This window comes from Tupaia chinensis, unplaced genomic scaffold, assembly GCF_000334495.1.
Source record: "Tupaia chinensis unplaced genomic scaffold, TupChi_1.0 Scaffold000067_1, whole genome shotgun sequence".
NCBI lineage: Eukaryota > Metazoa > Chordata > Mammalia > Scandentia > Tupaiidae > Tupaia > Tupaia belangeri.
This window is the reverse complement of record NW_006159526.1, coordinates 1,906,814-1,920,477: the sequence shown is the minus strand read 5'-3', so window position 1 is coordinate 1,920,477 and position 13,664 is coordinate 1,906,814. Positions and strand designations below refer to the sequence as shown.

The following is a 13,664-nucleotide window of genomic DNA, read 5'->3' as shown; positions in this document are numbered from 1 at the left end:
CAGCTGTCCTCGACAGAAAACATCTCAAAAAAAAAAAAAAAAAAAAAGCTACTGGGGATGAGACGGGCGCCTAAGTTGAATGAGCTGATGGATATGAACCGCCAGTCCAAGAATCAGTTTAAAGTTCAGACTTTTACTAGTAACAAGTAAAAAGTCCTATTTGTGGGGAAAAAAAGTTTATAACATAATACCTTCATGACAATGACATTTGAGATTTGAGGCAGGAAGCTCCTGTATTACAGGAGCTTTATTATTTATAATAATAAAATAATAAAAATAAATAAACAATTTCCTCCAGTCTCTTAAGTAATTAATTACTCAGTTACTAAAATTCAATTATTAAAAATGATGACAGCCTTTTGGCCAGAACTACCATCCTCCAGTAAGTCACCAAAATGACGACAAAGGCAAAGAGGATAGGCACCCTATATATGTTCTCTAGGCCTTTTAGAAAACATGGAGTGGTTGCTTTGGCAACATACATGTGAGTTTACAAGAAAGGTGGTACTGTAGACATCAAGGGAACGCGTATTGTTCAAAAAGGGAACCACAGATGTTACCATGGCAAAACTGGAGGAGTCTACAACGTTACCCAGCATGCTGTTGGCATTGTAAACAAGTTAAAGCCTAGATTCTTGGCAGGAGAATTAATGTGCATATTGAGCTTATTAAGCATTCTAAGAGCAGAGAGAACTTCCTAAAACGTGTGAAGGAAAATGACCTGGAAAAGAAGGAAGCCAAAGGGAAAGGCACCCGGGTTCAACTGAAGCGCTAGCCTGCTCCACCCAGAGAAGCACACTTTGTGAGAACCAATGGAAAGGGGCCTGAGCTTCTGGAACCTATTCCCTATGAATTCATGGCATGATGGGTGTTAAAAATAAACTAAACTGGGACCAGCAGTTAGCGTAATGGCTATGCCACTGGTGTCAACTGTAGTTTGAGTCCTGGACCCGGTGGCTTAAACTCACAAGTGCGTGTGCGTGCGTGCCCAAGATCCCAAGAGGAGAATGGAGGAGAAGGGATTGCGGTGTGGCCATCCCCCCTGGGGGGTGATTTCTCACTTTCTGTCTCTCTGTCTCTCGTGGTCTTTCGAGTACACGTGCCCTATAGCAAAAACTTCTCCAAAATAATAATAATAAAATAATAAAAATAAATAAACAATAAACTAAACTATGATCTATAAAAATGTTTTTCTTAATTGAGTAGAATTCTGTTCCCTCCCCAAAGCTAATTTTAACTGGGTTCTAATTCATTTTGTAATATCTTTATTCAAATTTAGTCATTTTTAGCTGAAAGATGCTAGGTGGCTTATTATGCAACACATAAAACTCTGTTGGTTAGGGAAAAAATGATTACAAAGACATAGAGAATCTCCATGGTCATTAGGAGTGTCCTCCGTGGATGCACGAGTCCCACCAAAATCTCTAGTAATGATCTTGGGAGTGTCCACGTGATTCCTCCTGTAATACAGGAGCTTCCTGCCTGAAATCTCAAAGTCTGCAACAGTACCTGAAGGTTACTCAATCAGAACCACAGAGAAACACACACATATGCATACGTACACATGAATGCGCTCACACACATAAGTCTGGTCTGCCTACTCTGTAAGTCTCAATCCCTAAAACTGGGAATGACTATGAAGAACTTCAACACCTCTGCCTGCAGGAACTTCAGAAAACCCAGCCTCCTTCCTAGCCAGACTCCACTCTCCTGAGAGCTACCCTGCCCCTCTCTGGAAATCCCCCTATAGAAAGGCTGGGAAAGGAACCAGAGAAGCAGGAAGAGTAATTTGGATGTGAAACAGGTTCTGGGAAGTGAGGTTTGAAGGGAGGAGCAGGAATTTGGCAAGATGATGAGAGAGGTGAGGGAGGCCATGCCTAGTGAGTTTCCACCATGCCCGAGTTTCTGCTGTCAAAGAACAATGGCACAGGACAGAGTTGAATATGTGAGGGAGGGACCACAGTTAACATAATGGCTACGTCGCTGAACTCCCATGTAGCCGACCGCTGTTCAAGTCCCAGACTTGGTGGCTTAAACTCACACCGGGTGCGTGTGCGTGTGTGCCCAAGATCCCAAGAGGAGAATGGAGAACAAGGGATTGTGGCATGGCCATCCCCCCTGGGGGGTGATTTCTCATTTTCTGTTTCTCTGTCTCTGTTTTTCTGGCAAGCACACATTCCCTATAGCAAAAATCTCTCCAAAAAAATAAAAATAAAAAAATATGCGAAGGAGACCTTATTTAAGACTATCACAATAGGAGAGACTGAGCTAGACTCCATTGAAAGAGAGTGGCGGGAGGGTGGTTTTGTTGTGTTTTAGAGAGAGATTTTTGCCAGAGGACACACATGCTCACCGGAGAGAGAGAGAAAGAGAGAAATAATCCCCCAGGGGGAGATGGCCACACCACAATCCCTTCTCACTGTCTGTGTCTGTCTCTGTCACTGTTTCTTTCTCATATCTTTCCCGCTATCTTTCTCTTGATGCCTGTTCATGCATTGATTGGTTCATTCATTATACAAATAGAAAACATATCCGGAGGCCCCTGAGACATTGCAGCCTGATGAGAAGACACCTGCCCAACCTAGTTTGATCAGGGTTGGGAGACAGGGAGCTTCTTGAAGCTGAGGAGGGTGACAAAGTGGGAAGATGGGGGTCAAGGAAGCCTTCAAGGAGGAGAGAGGGTGATCTGGGAGGAAAGAAAGTGGAGGGAAGGATGTATATGCCTCTAGGTCTGGAGGCATGGCCATAGAAGCCATGTGTGTGTCTGACTAAGTGTGTGGATTGTGTGTGTGTTGGGGTGGGAAGAAATAAAAGAAGTCAAGAAGGCCAGTCCTGTAGCCTTGAGGTCAAGCGAATCGGTGCCACGTGGCCAACCACAGTTTGAATCCTGGCTCTGGTGGATTGCGTATAAACGTTTAATATCCAAATAGGATGGAGAAATGGAGAAGGGATGGTGGCATGACCACACCCCAGAAGGGGGTGCTTTCTTCCTTTTCAGTCTGTCTCTGCTGAGTGCACGCCTCTCTGGCAATTAAAAAAGAAATCAAGGGACTAGCAGATAGCATAGTGGTTACGTTGCTAGACTCCCACGGTTCGAGTCCCAGACCCTGCAGCTTAAAACTCGTGCTGGGTTTGTGTGCATGCACACCCCAAAATCCCAAGGGGAGAAGGTATTGCAGCAGGGCCATCCCCCTGGGGATGATTTCTAGCTTTCTGTCTCTGTCTCTCCAGCAAGAGCACACACCCTATAGCAAAAATCTCTCTTAAAAAAGGAAAAGAAAGAAATCAAGAGGCTATTAATACGCTAACCTTGGACTAGAACAGAGCATGGGCAGGGGGTAGGAAGAGTGCTGGGAAAACAAATCTCTTGCTGCAAAATTAAGAGTTATAGGCCCCTGGTCCCCTCCTCTCTGATCCAGGAGCCCAGGGCCCCAGCTCCTCCTCCTTGGCCCTGGACTCATCTTAGCCTCATCATGATTATGTAGGAGGAGACCAGTCGGCTGAGGGCGGGGGGTGGAGGAATCCTGGCCAGGCTGGGGAGCCGGATGCTTAGGGTTCCGCAGGGAGAACGAGCCAGGCAGCAAATCACACAGGAGGAGCTGTCCCAGGTGGACCCCACTCAGCTCATACTCTGGCAATGGGGTTCCCCAGAGCCATTCTGCTCTACCTCTTTGCGGCTGCGCTCTGCCTGACAGGTACCCAAGTCTAGTAGAATTAAGGGGCTGCGGGCCCGGACTCCTGAGTCTGAGGGAGGAGACGCTGGGGGCCTGGACTCCTGGGTCTGGGGGAGGAGAGGCTGGGGGCCGGGCCTCCTGGGTCTGAGGGAGGAGGGCTGGGGGCCTGGACTCCTAGGTCTGGGGGAGGAGGGCTGGGGGCCTGGACTCCTAGGTCTGGGGGAGGAGGGCTGGGGGCCTGGACTCCTAGGTCTGGGGGAGGAGGGCTGGGGGCCTGGACTCCTAGGTCTGGGGGAGGAGGGCTGGGGGCCTGGACTCCTAGGTCTGGGGGAGGAGGGCTGGGGGCCTGGACTCCTAGGTCTGGGGGAGGAGGGCTGGGGGCCTGGACTCCTAGGTCTGGGGGAGGAGGGCTGGGGGCCTGGACTCCTAGGTCTGGGGGAGGAGGGCTGGGGGCCTGGACTCCTAGGTCTGGGGGAGGAGGGCTGGGGGCCTGGACTCCTAGGTCTGGGGGAGGAGGGCTGGGGGCCTGGACTCCTAGGTCTGGGGGAGGAGGGCTGGGGGCCTGGACTCCTAGGTCTGGGGGAGGAGGGCTGGGGGCCTGGACTCCTAGGTCTGGGGGAGGAGGGCTGGGGGCCTGGACTCCTAGGTCTGGGGGAGGAGGGCTGGGGGCCTGGACTCCTAGGTCTGGGGGAGGAGGGCTGGGGGCCTGGACTCCTAGGTCTGGGGGAGGAGGGCTGGGGGCCTGGACTCCTAGGTCTGGGGGAGGAGGGCTGGGGGCCTGGACTCCTAGGTCTGGGGGAGGAGGGCTGGGGGCCTGGACTCCTAGGTCTGGGGGAGGAGGGCTGGGGGCCTGGACTCCTAGGTCTGGGGGAGGAGGGCTGGGGGCCTGGACTCCTAGGTCTGGGGGAGGAGGGCTGGGGGCCTGGACTCCTAGGTCTGGGGGAGGAGGGCTGGGGGCCTGGACTCCTAGGTCTGGGGGAGGAGGGCTGGGGGCCTGGACTCCTAGGTCTGGGGGAGGAGGGCTGGGGGCCTGGACTCCTAGGTCTGGGGGAGGAGGGCTGGGGGCCTGGACTCCTAGGTCTGGGGGAGGAGGGCTGGGGGCCTGGACTCCTAGGTCTGGGGGAGGAGGGCTGGGGGCCTGGACTCCTAGGTCTGGGGGAGGAGGGCTGGGGGCCTGGACTCCTAGGTCTGGGGGAGGAGGGCTGGGGGCCTGGACTCCTAGGTCTGGGGGAGGAGGGCTGGGGGCCTGGACTCCTAGGTCTGGGGGAGGAGGGCTGGGGGCCTGGACTCCTAGGTCTGGGGGAGGAGGGCTGGGGGCCTGGACTCCTAGGTCTGGGGGAGGAGGGCTGGGGGCCTGGACTCCTAGGTCTGGGGGAGGAGGGCTGGGGGCCTGGACTCCTAGGTCTGGGGGAGGAGGGCTGGGGGCCTGGACTCCTAGGTCTGGGGGAGGAGGGCTGGGGGCCTGGACTCCTAGGTCTGGGGGAGGAGGGCTGGGGGCCTGGACTCCTAGGTCTGGGGGAGGAGGGCTGGGGGCCTGGACTCCTAGGTCTGGGGGAGGAGGGCTGGGGGCCTGGACTCCTAGGTCTGGGGGAGGAGGGCTGGGGGCCTGGACTCCTAGGTCTGGGGGAGGAGGGCTGGGGGCCTGGACTCCTAGGTCTGGGGGAGGAGGGCTGGGGGCCTGGACTCCTAGGTCTGGGGGAGGAGGGCTGGGGGCCTGGACTCCTAGGTCTGGGGGAGGAGGGCTGGGGGCCTGGACTCCTAGGTCTGGGGGAGGAGGGCTGGGGGCCTGGACTCCTAGGTCTGGGGGAGGAGGGCTGGGGGCCTGGACTCCTAGGTCTGGGGGAGGAGGGCTGGGGGCCTGGACTCCTAGGTCTGGGGGAGGAGGGCTGGGGGCCTGGACTCCTAGGTCTGGGGGAGGAGGGCTGGGGGCCTGGACTCCTAGGTCTGGGGGAGGAGGGCTGGGGGCCTGGACTCCTAGGTCTGGGGGAGGAGGGCTGGGGGCCTGGACTCCTAGGTCTGGGGGAGGAGGGCTGGGGGCCTGGACTCCTAGGTCTGGGGGAGGAGGGCTGGGGGCCTGGACTCCTAGGTCTGGGGGAGGAGGGCTGGGGGCCTGGACTCCTAGGTCTGGGGGAGGAGGGCTGGGGGCCTGGACTCCTAGGTCTGGGGGAGGAGGGCTGGGGGCCTGGACTCCTAGGTCTGGGGGAGGAGGGCTGGGGGCCTGGACTCCTAGGTCTGGGGGAGGAGGGCTGGGGGCCTGGACTCCTAGGTCTGGGGGAGGAGGGCTGGGGGCCTGGACTCCTAGGTCTGGGGGAGGAGGGCTGGGGGCCTGGACTCCTAGGTCTGGGGGAGGAGGGCTGGGGGCCTGGACTCCTAGGTCTGGGGGAGGAGGGCTGGGGGCCTGGACTCCTAGGTCTGGGGGAGGAGGGCTGGGGGCCTGGACTCCTAGGTCTGGGGGAGGAGGGCTGGGGGCCTGGACTCCTAGGTCTGGGGGAGGAGGGCTGGGGGCCTGGACTCCTAGGTCTGGGGGAGGAGGGCTGGGGGCCTGGACTCCTAGGTCTGGGGGAGGAGGGCTGGGGGCCTGGACTCCTAGGTCTGGGGGAGGAGGGCTGGGGGCCTGGACTCCTAGGTCTGGGGGAGGAGGGCTGGGGGCCTGGACTCCTAGGTCTGGGGGAGGAGGGCTGGGGGCCTGGACTCCTAGGTCTGGGGGAGGAGGGCTGGGGGCCTGGACTCCTAGGTCTGGGGGAGGAGGGCTGGGGGCCTGGACTCCTAGGTCTGGGGGAGGAGGGCTGGGGGCCTGGACTCCTAGGTCTGGGGGAGGAGGGCTGGGGGCCTGGACTCCTAGGTCTGGGGGAGGAGGGCTGGGGGCCTGGACTCCTAGGTCTGGGGGAGGAGGGCTGGGGGCCTGGACTCCTAGGTCTGGGGGAGGAGGGCTGGGGGCCTGGACTCCTAGGTCTGGGGGAGGAGGGCTGGGGGCCTGGACTCCTAGGTCTGGGGGAGGAGGGCTGGGGGCCTGGACTCCTAGGTCTGGGGGAGGAGGGCTGGGGGCCTGGACTCCTAGGTCTGGGGGAGGAGGGCTGGGGGCCTGGACTCCTAGGTCTGGGGGAGGAGGGCTGGGGGCCTGGACTCCTAGGTCTGGGGGAGGAGGGCTGGGGGCCTGGACTCCTAGGTCTGGGGGAGGAGGGCTGGGGGCCTGGACTCCTAGGTCTGGGGGAGGAGGGCTGGGGGCCTGGACTCCTAGGTCTGGGGGAGGAGGGCTGGGGGCCTGGACTCCTAGGTCTGGGGGAGGAGGGCTGGGGGCCTGGACTCCTAGGTCTGGGGGAGGAGGGCTGGGGGCCTGGACTCCTAGGTCTGGGGGAGGAGGGCTGGGGGCCTGGACTCCTAGGTCTGGGGGAGGAGGGCTGGGGGCCTGGACTCCTAGGTCTGGGGGAGGAGGGCTGGGGGCCTGGACTCCTAGGTCTGGGGGAGGAGGGCTGGGGGCCTGGACTCCTAGGTCTGGGGGAGGAGGGCTGGGGGCCTGGACTCCTAGGTCTGGGGGAGGAGGGCTGGGGGCCTGGACTCCTAGGTCTGGGGGAGGAGGGCTGGGGGCCTGGACTCCTAGGTCTGGGGGAGGAGGGCTGGGGGCCTGGACTCCTAGGTCTGGGGGAGGAGGGCTGGGGGCCTGGACTCCTAGGTCTGGGGGAGGAGGGCTGGGGGCCTGGACTCCTAGGTCTGGGGGAGGAGGGCTGGGGGCCTGGACTCCTGGGTCTGAGGGAGGAGGGGCTGGGGGCCTGGAGTCCTGGGTCTGGGGGAGGAGGGCTGGGGGCCTGGATCCCTGGGTCTTGGTTAGGGAGGGGACCTGGTGGCTTTGTTCTCTTTCCCCATCTGTCTCTTTCTCTGCGGTCTCTCAGCCCACTCCAGCCTTTCTTACCCTCCCTCTCCACCCTCCCACCCCAACACCTCCTTTCAAGGATAGTTCTGGGGAGCTATTGGGACTCTTTGTTAAACTGGCAGGGACCTTGGCCTCATCTTCAGGCAGTCTCTCTCCCCATTATGGGCTAAAACTGGGACACACTCATTTCAGAACGGAAGTTACTACGAAGAGAGGTTGAGGACGGTGGGCAGGAAGCTGTCCCTGCGCACAGCGAATCGTGCGCACGCGCTCCTCCATGGCGGAGTTCGATTTCTGAATATGTCCGTGTGTCAGGGTGTCCTTGGGGTCTCTGTCCTTGGATGTATTTTGGTATCTGGGTGTTTGAACAAATGTTGGGGTGGGTCTCTATCTCCGAGCTTTGTTTTCCTTGTGAAAAAGCTGGACGTGTAATTGTCTACCAGTGTCACTCTTGTGTTTGTGAGTCTCTGTGTGTATCCGTGTAAAAGACAGAGCTACAAACGTTTAAAGAGCTTAGTGAGTTTGTGATCCTAGAATCAGGCCACACTTCACTCCTTACAATAGAATAAGGGCCTCAGTGAGCTGAGCAGAGGAGGTTGGCGTAGTGGTTACATCGCTGGACTCCCACAGGGCTAACTATGGTTCGAGTCCCGGACCCACCGGCTTCAAAATCATGCCAAGTGTGTGTGCATGCATGCCTGAGATCCCAGGAGGAGAATAGAGGAGAAGGGATTATGACATGGCCATCCTCCCTGGAGGGTGATTTCTCACTTCCCCTCTCACTGTCTCTGTCTCTTTCTCCCCAGCAAGTGCATGTGCACGATGGCAAAAACCTCTCAAAAGCAAGCAAGCAAGCAGAAACGGTCATTTCAACATTACTTTTCGTGTAAGGCTGGACGGGGAGACGGAACAATAGAAAAATAACTGATTAGTTAACATCAGGTTACTTTAGGTTACACTTTTGTGCAAACATTTGAAAAAGAGAACTTTGGGACCAACAGATGGCATAATGGCTATGTCACTGAACTCCCATGTAGTTGACCATGGTTTGAGTCCTGCACCCAGGGGCTTAAACTCATGCCAGGCACATGTGCATGTGTGCCCAGGATCCCGAGAGAAGAATTGAGGAGACAGGATTGCGGTGCAGACATTCCCCTGGGGTTTCTGTCTGTCTTTCTAGTGAGCACATGTGCTCTAAAAAAAAAAAAAAAAAAAAAAAAAAAAAAAAAAAAAGAAGAAGAAGAAAAAGAGAACTCTAATATCACGCCGGTTAAAACTGGCCTGTTTGGGAAACAAGGCTGTCATCTCTCTCTCCTGATTTCCTGGAAAGTCAAGGGCCAACTGAGCTTTTTGGCTTGGCGTTGGAGATATGAGTGACTGTTATTTTGTTTGTAAAGTTTGTTTCTTCTATGAGAGAGAGACAGAGACAGAGAGACAGCACCCTCAACAGGGTCTTGATGCTGTGATCCACCCTCAGCCTCAGCTAGCCCTGAATCCTGAACACAGTCACGTGTCTGGTGTACCCTGGCAAGTCTCAGGACACAAAGCCAATACCTCCCCCTTTGGGTCAGCCTCACAGCCTCATGTTTTATTGCTGCACCAACTGTCCATCCCACACCCCCCATTTGGATTTTTAGGTTGGTCTATTGGGACCTAGTGCAAAAGCTTACTCCAAAACAATAGCCTCCCATAATTTTCATTTAACAACGTGTTTGGGTATTTCGGTCTGTTTTTCTGTATATCTGTGTCGCATGTGTCTGTCTTGTATCCACGAATAATTTAATTTTCTTTGGAGAGGTTTTGGCTATAGGGCGCGCGTGCTCGCCAGAAAGACAGAAAGAGACAGAGAGACAGAAAGCGAGACATCACCCCCCCGGGGGGATGGTCACGCCACAATCCCTTCTTCTCCTCCATTCTCCTCTCGGGATCTTGGGCACGCACGCACACGCACCCAGCATGAGTTTATGGCACTGGGTTTGGGACTTGAACTGCAGTCAACTACATGGGTGTCCAGCGGCATAGCCATTACGCCATCTGCTGGCCTTGTCCTTGTATAATTTTAACTGCATGTTTCTGTGGTCTCATTGCCATGCATCTCTAACTCTGCGTCTTTGCAGGCTCTCTTCTGCTGTGTGTGTCTTAAACTCGAGGGACTGTATCTGCCTCCCTGGGTCTGAGTTCCTGTGCTCTGACCCCTCTGTGCATTGGTATTGTTATCACACATGCAAAATCTTCGTCACCGACAAGTGCTTTGGTGTCTCCATGGTTTCCCCGCGTGATGCGCTGTGGCTTGGTTTGGGGGAATTACGTCGGAGGGCCCAGCTCAGGGCTCTTTCTGTGTGTGAATGGACACTGTATGGACGTGTTCAAGACGTTCTGTCTATATTCGCAAGCTTGGCGTAAACCAGCGTCGAGTGGGACTTCGTGTTTCCGTCAGTCTGACTGTCCTGCTCGTGTACTGCTGGGCCGCCTGGCTGTGCGTGACTCTAGTCCGAGACTGCCATCCAAGCCCATGTTGGAGGGTGCGTGTCCATCAGTGGTCTTAGTGCTCCGGTCCTCTGCAAGTTCAGAGTGGGGAGGAATGGGCACAGCAGGGCTGAATCACTTCCTCCTCCCTTATCTAAATCTTAGAGGACTTCCTGGATGAGGGTGGAGATCTAGAACAGCCTGGAGCGGAAAAACTGGACCAACAGCTTCGGAGAGGTCATTACTCTGCCATGAGACAGACACTGCCATGACCAGTCATAACAGCAGACCTGGGCTCTCCCCAGTCTTCCCTTAGAGCAAAGGGGCCTGGTCACGTGTGGCCACGTGATGATCACTTGCAGGGTGGAGTCCCGAGTGTCTAGGATATCCCAGCCTGGCCCTGCTGACCTGGCCCCTCCCTCCAGGGTCGCAGGGCCTGCAGTGCTACAGCTTTGAGCACATCTACCTCGGCCCCTTTGACCTCAGTGGCATGAAGCTCCCCAATGTCTCCTGCTCCCGCGGATGCTTTGAGGCTGTCCTGTCCCTGGACACTGGTGAGGGACATGGTGTACAGAAGAGGAAGGGGTGGGGGAGGGCGGCAGGTCAAGAAACAGGGAGGGAGAGGAGAGGGGAGGAGAGAGAGGGAAAGGGATGTGAAAGCAGAGGAGAGGAAGGATGATAGAACTATAGGAGGTGGAGGGAGAGCAGAGGTGGAGGGAAGGGGGAGGGAGGGAAAGGTAGATAAGGGCCAAGGTGGGTGACACAGTGGTCACGCCAGGAGAGGGTGAGAGAGGAGCAGAAAGAAGGCGGACGCCAGGAGGAGAGGGTGAGAGAGGAGCAGAAAGAAGGCCAGGATAGAGAAAATAGGGGGAGGAAGGGGGTGGTAATGAGAGAGAAGGAGGGAGGCAGGAGGAGTAGCTGAAAAGCCAGAGGAGCAGAGGGAGGAAGGAGACGTTAGCGGGAGAGGCGCTGCGGCAGGCAGAGCACGAGCCCCCTCTCGCCCCAGGGTACCGCACACCGGTGACCATGGTACAGAAGGGCTGCTGGACAGGCCCGACCGAGGGCCAGATGCAGTCGAACCAGGAAGCGCTGCCGCCCGACTTCTCCGTGGTGCGCGGCTGCACGACTGACCAGTGCAACACGGACCTCCTGACTCACGACGCCCTCCCCAACCTGAGCCCGGGTGAGCCAGGGGGAGGGCTGGGCGGGCGCAGGACCGGCAGGGCCTGGGGGTGGCTCTGCCCGGCTGACCCCGCCCGGGCGGGGAGGGGGTGTGGCTGAGCGCGTCCTCGCGTGCGCCTGGGATTCCAACGGAGGGAGTCAGGCGTCCTGGTGCAGGGCACAGCCTGCAAGACAGGGCACCCGAGCACGCGTCTACGCTCTCTTCTCCGCAGCGCCCAACCCGCCAACCCTCAGCGGTACGGAATGCTACGCCTGTGCGGGGATCCACCCGGAGGACTGCACCCCTGAAAAGTCCCGACGAGTCCAGTGTCACCAGGACCAGAGTGTCTGTTTCCAGGGCAGTGGGCGAATGACCTCTGGTGAGAGGCTGGAAGGGTGGGAGGGTCTGGGCTAGGGACGTGGAGGCCGGGCCAGACCCCCTGACGGGTGGAGGCAAAGCCCTGGTCTGAAGAGGGAAAGCTCAAGTGAACCCGAGGACCCAGGCATGGCCTAGGCCTCTAAGGTGGAGGGTTAGTGCAGCTGCCTCCTTCCGTGCTGACCTCGCCTCACTATCGCTGCCACCCCCAGGCAATTTCTCAGTCCCCGTGTACATCAGAACCTGCCACCGCCCCTCCTGCACCACCATGGGCACCACCAGCCCCTGGACCAACATCGAGCTCCAGGGCTCGTGCTGCGAGGGGAACCTCTGCAACGGCGACTCCAAGACCCAGTCCTTCAGCACAGTTTCGGCCTCTGCCTCTCCTCGGGCGTCCCACGTCTGGGCTCTGCTCCTCGGAGCTCCCCTGCTGGTCAGCATGCTAGGAGGCCCCCTGGGGGGACTCTCCCCATAGACAGGACAGCCCCTCCATAGTGCTGGGGGCAGGACACAAGCCCCTCTACCTCTTCCCGGCTTTGGCCCCTCTGGTGTGGCTCACTGCAGAATGTCAATCAATACAAGAGGGGTGTTCCTGACCCTCCAAGTCTCTCCTCTGCTTTCCTCCTTGCCCTGCCCCTCACTGGTCAGCAGGCCTCTGAGAGACTGGATATGTCAGCAGCATATAGGGTAGGAGAAAGTGCCCCATCCTGCCACCATGAAGAGCAGTTCTTGTAAACACAAGGTGTTTACAAGGTGCCCATGACTTGGTCTCCCTGAACTCCTGGTCCCAGCTCTAGGAGGAACTTTGCTGGTGTCTTTATGACTGTCTCGGCCAGGGGAACTAATGGTTAGCCTCGCAGAAGCCCTGACTCTGGAGCCAGACCCCCTGAGCTCCCATCCTAGCTCTGCTGTTCAGCTCTGGGTGACTCCAACACAGTTTTCAAGTTCCCGGTGCCTGTGTTTCCTCCCTGTAAGGTGCAGGTGAAAATAAAGTCTGTAGGGGGCTGGCAGGTGGCATGGTGGTTGAGGTACTGGATTCCCTCACAGGATCAACCGTGGTTTGAGTCCCAGACCTGGCGGCTTGCTTTCTCACTTTCTCTCTCTCCCCCTGGTGAGTGCACAGGCCCTACAGCAAATTTAAAATGAATAATAACTCATAAAATTAAATAAATAATTCTTTCAAAAGAAAGTCTGTAATGATAAGACCGGTTTCCCAGTGAGCATGGTGAGGATTCAATCAGATGAACAGGAAGTACCTGGATCAGAGCAGTTGCCCGGCTCTGAGGGGACTTCAGGGAATTTATGGAAAAACAGAACTAAAGTATGGGCTTATTTTGGTCAAGAAAAAAAAAAGTGAAATTCACGCATAGTTTTTTCCATAATACACATTCTCCGTGAACTTTTTGAAGACCCCTCATATATGTGGGCTATTATCAGAAGTCCCATGCCACAGGTGGGCAAACCAGGGGACAAAGACACTTGCTCGCTCACGTATCTAGTGACGAGAGCCAGGCGTCTGACGCCCAGCCTTGTGAACCCACGGGCAACCCCACTTCCCAGATACATGAGGGCTCTGATTGGACAGGAAAACACAGGAGGCAGAGCATGAGGGAGAGGGAGAAAGTGCCCCCCAGTGAGACACGGTCACACTGCAACCCCTTCTCCCCATTTCTCCATCCTGTCAGGATATGGGGTACACACGTACATGCTCTCAACGTTTTTCAAGTCACTGGGGCTGGGATTTGAACCGCAGTCAGCCGCATGCTATGTAGTTCCTGTAACCTACTAAGCTATGGAGCTGGTCTGAACCCTTGCATTATAAGCACCACAGCAAATTAAAGATTGGAATGAAAAGATAGATCCACAAAGTCTCTCTTCCACTGATTGGTCCTTAGTTATCCACATGGTTAATACTTTCATTATCTATGTTCTGATTGGATGGAGTTAAAATGACACGTCATGCCATTTTGTCTGTCCCTTCACATACACCTCTTTGTAATCTTTATGTGTGGTCATCTAAGCATTTAGTCATTTTTTTTTTTTTTACTGCACACTCATCAACTATTATAATTATTGCTGTCTCCTAATTATTGTCTCCTCTTGCAATGCACAAGAAATT

The 13,664-nt window shown here is 56.4% G+C and overlaps 1 protein-coding gene across 3 annotated transcripts in view; it reads left to right on the top strand.

Annotated features, from left to right (window-relative positions):
• Positions 1-12,630, top strand: part of LYPD5 (LY6/PLAUR domain containing 5) — a 15,081-nt gene extending 2,451 nt beyond the window's left edge. For 2 of the 3 annotated variants that reach the window (XM_006142039.3, XM_006142040.3), the window contains exons 2-5: positions 10,434-10,562; positions 11,015-11,191; positions 11,403-11,549; positions 11,758-12,630. In XM_006142039.3, the coding sequence (XP_006142101.1) occupies positions 10,434-10,562; positions 11,015-11,191; positions 11,403-11,549; positions 11,758-12,020 (716 nt within the window). In that variant the 3' untranslated portion in view covers positions 12,021-12,630. Of the gene's footprint in view, positions 1-3,550; positions 3,696-10,433; positions 10,563-11,014; positions 11,192-11,402; positions 11,550-11,757 lie in introns of those variants that run through there. The other variant, XM_027767244.1, reaches the window with a different exon arrangement.
• The last annotated feature ends 1,034 nt before the right edge of the window (positions 12,631-13,664 follow it).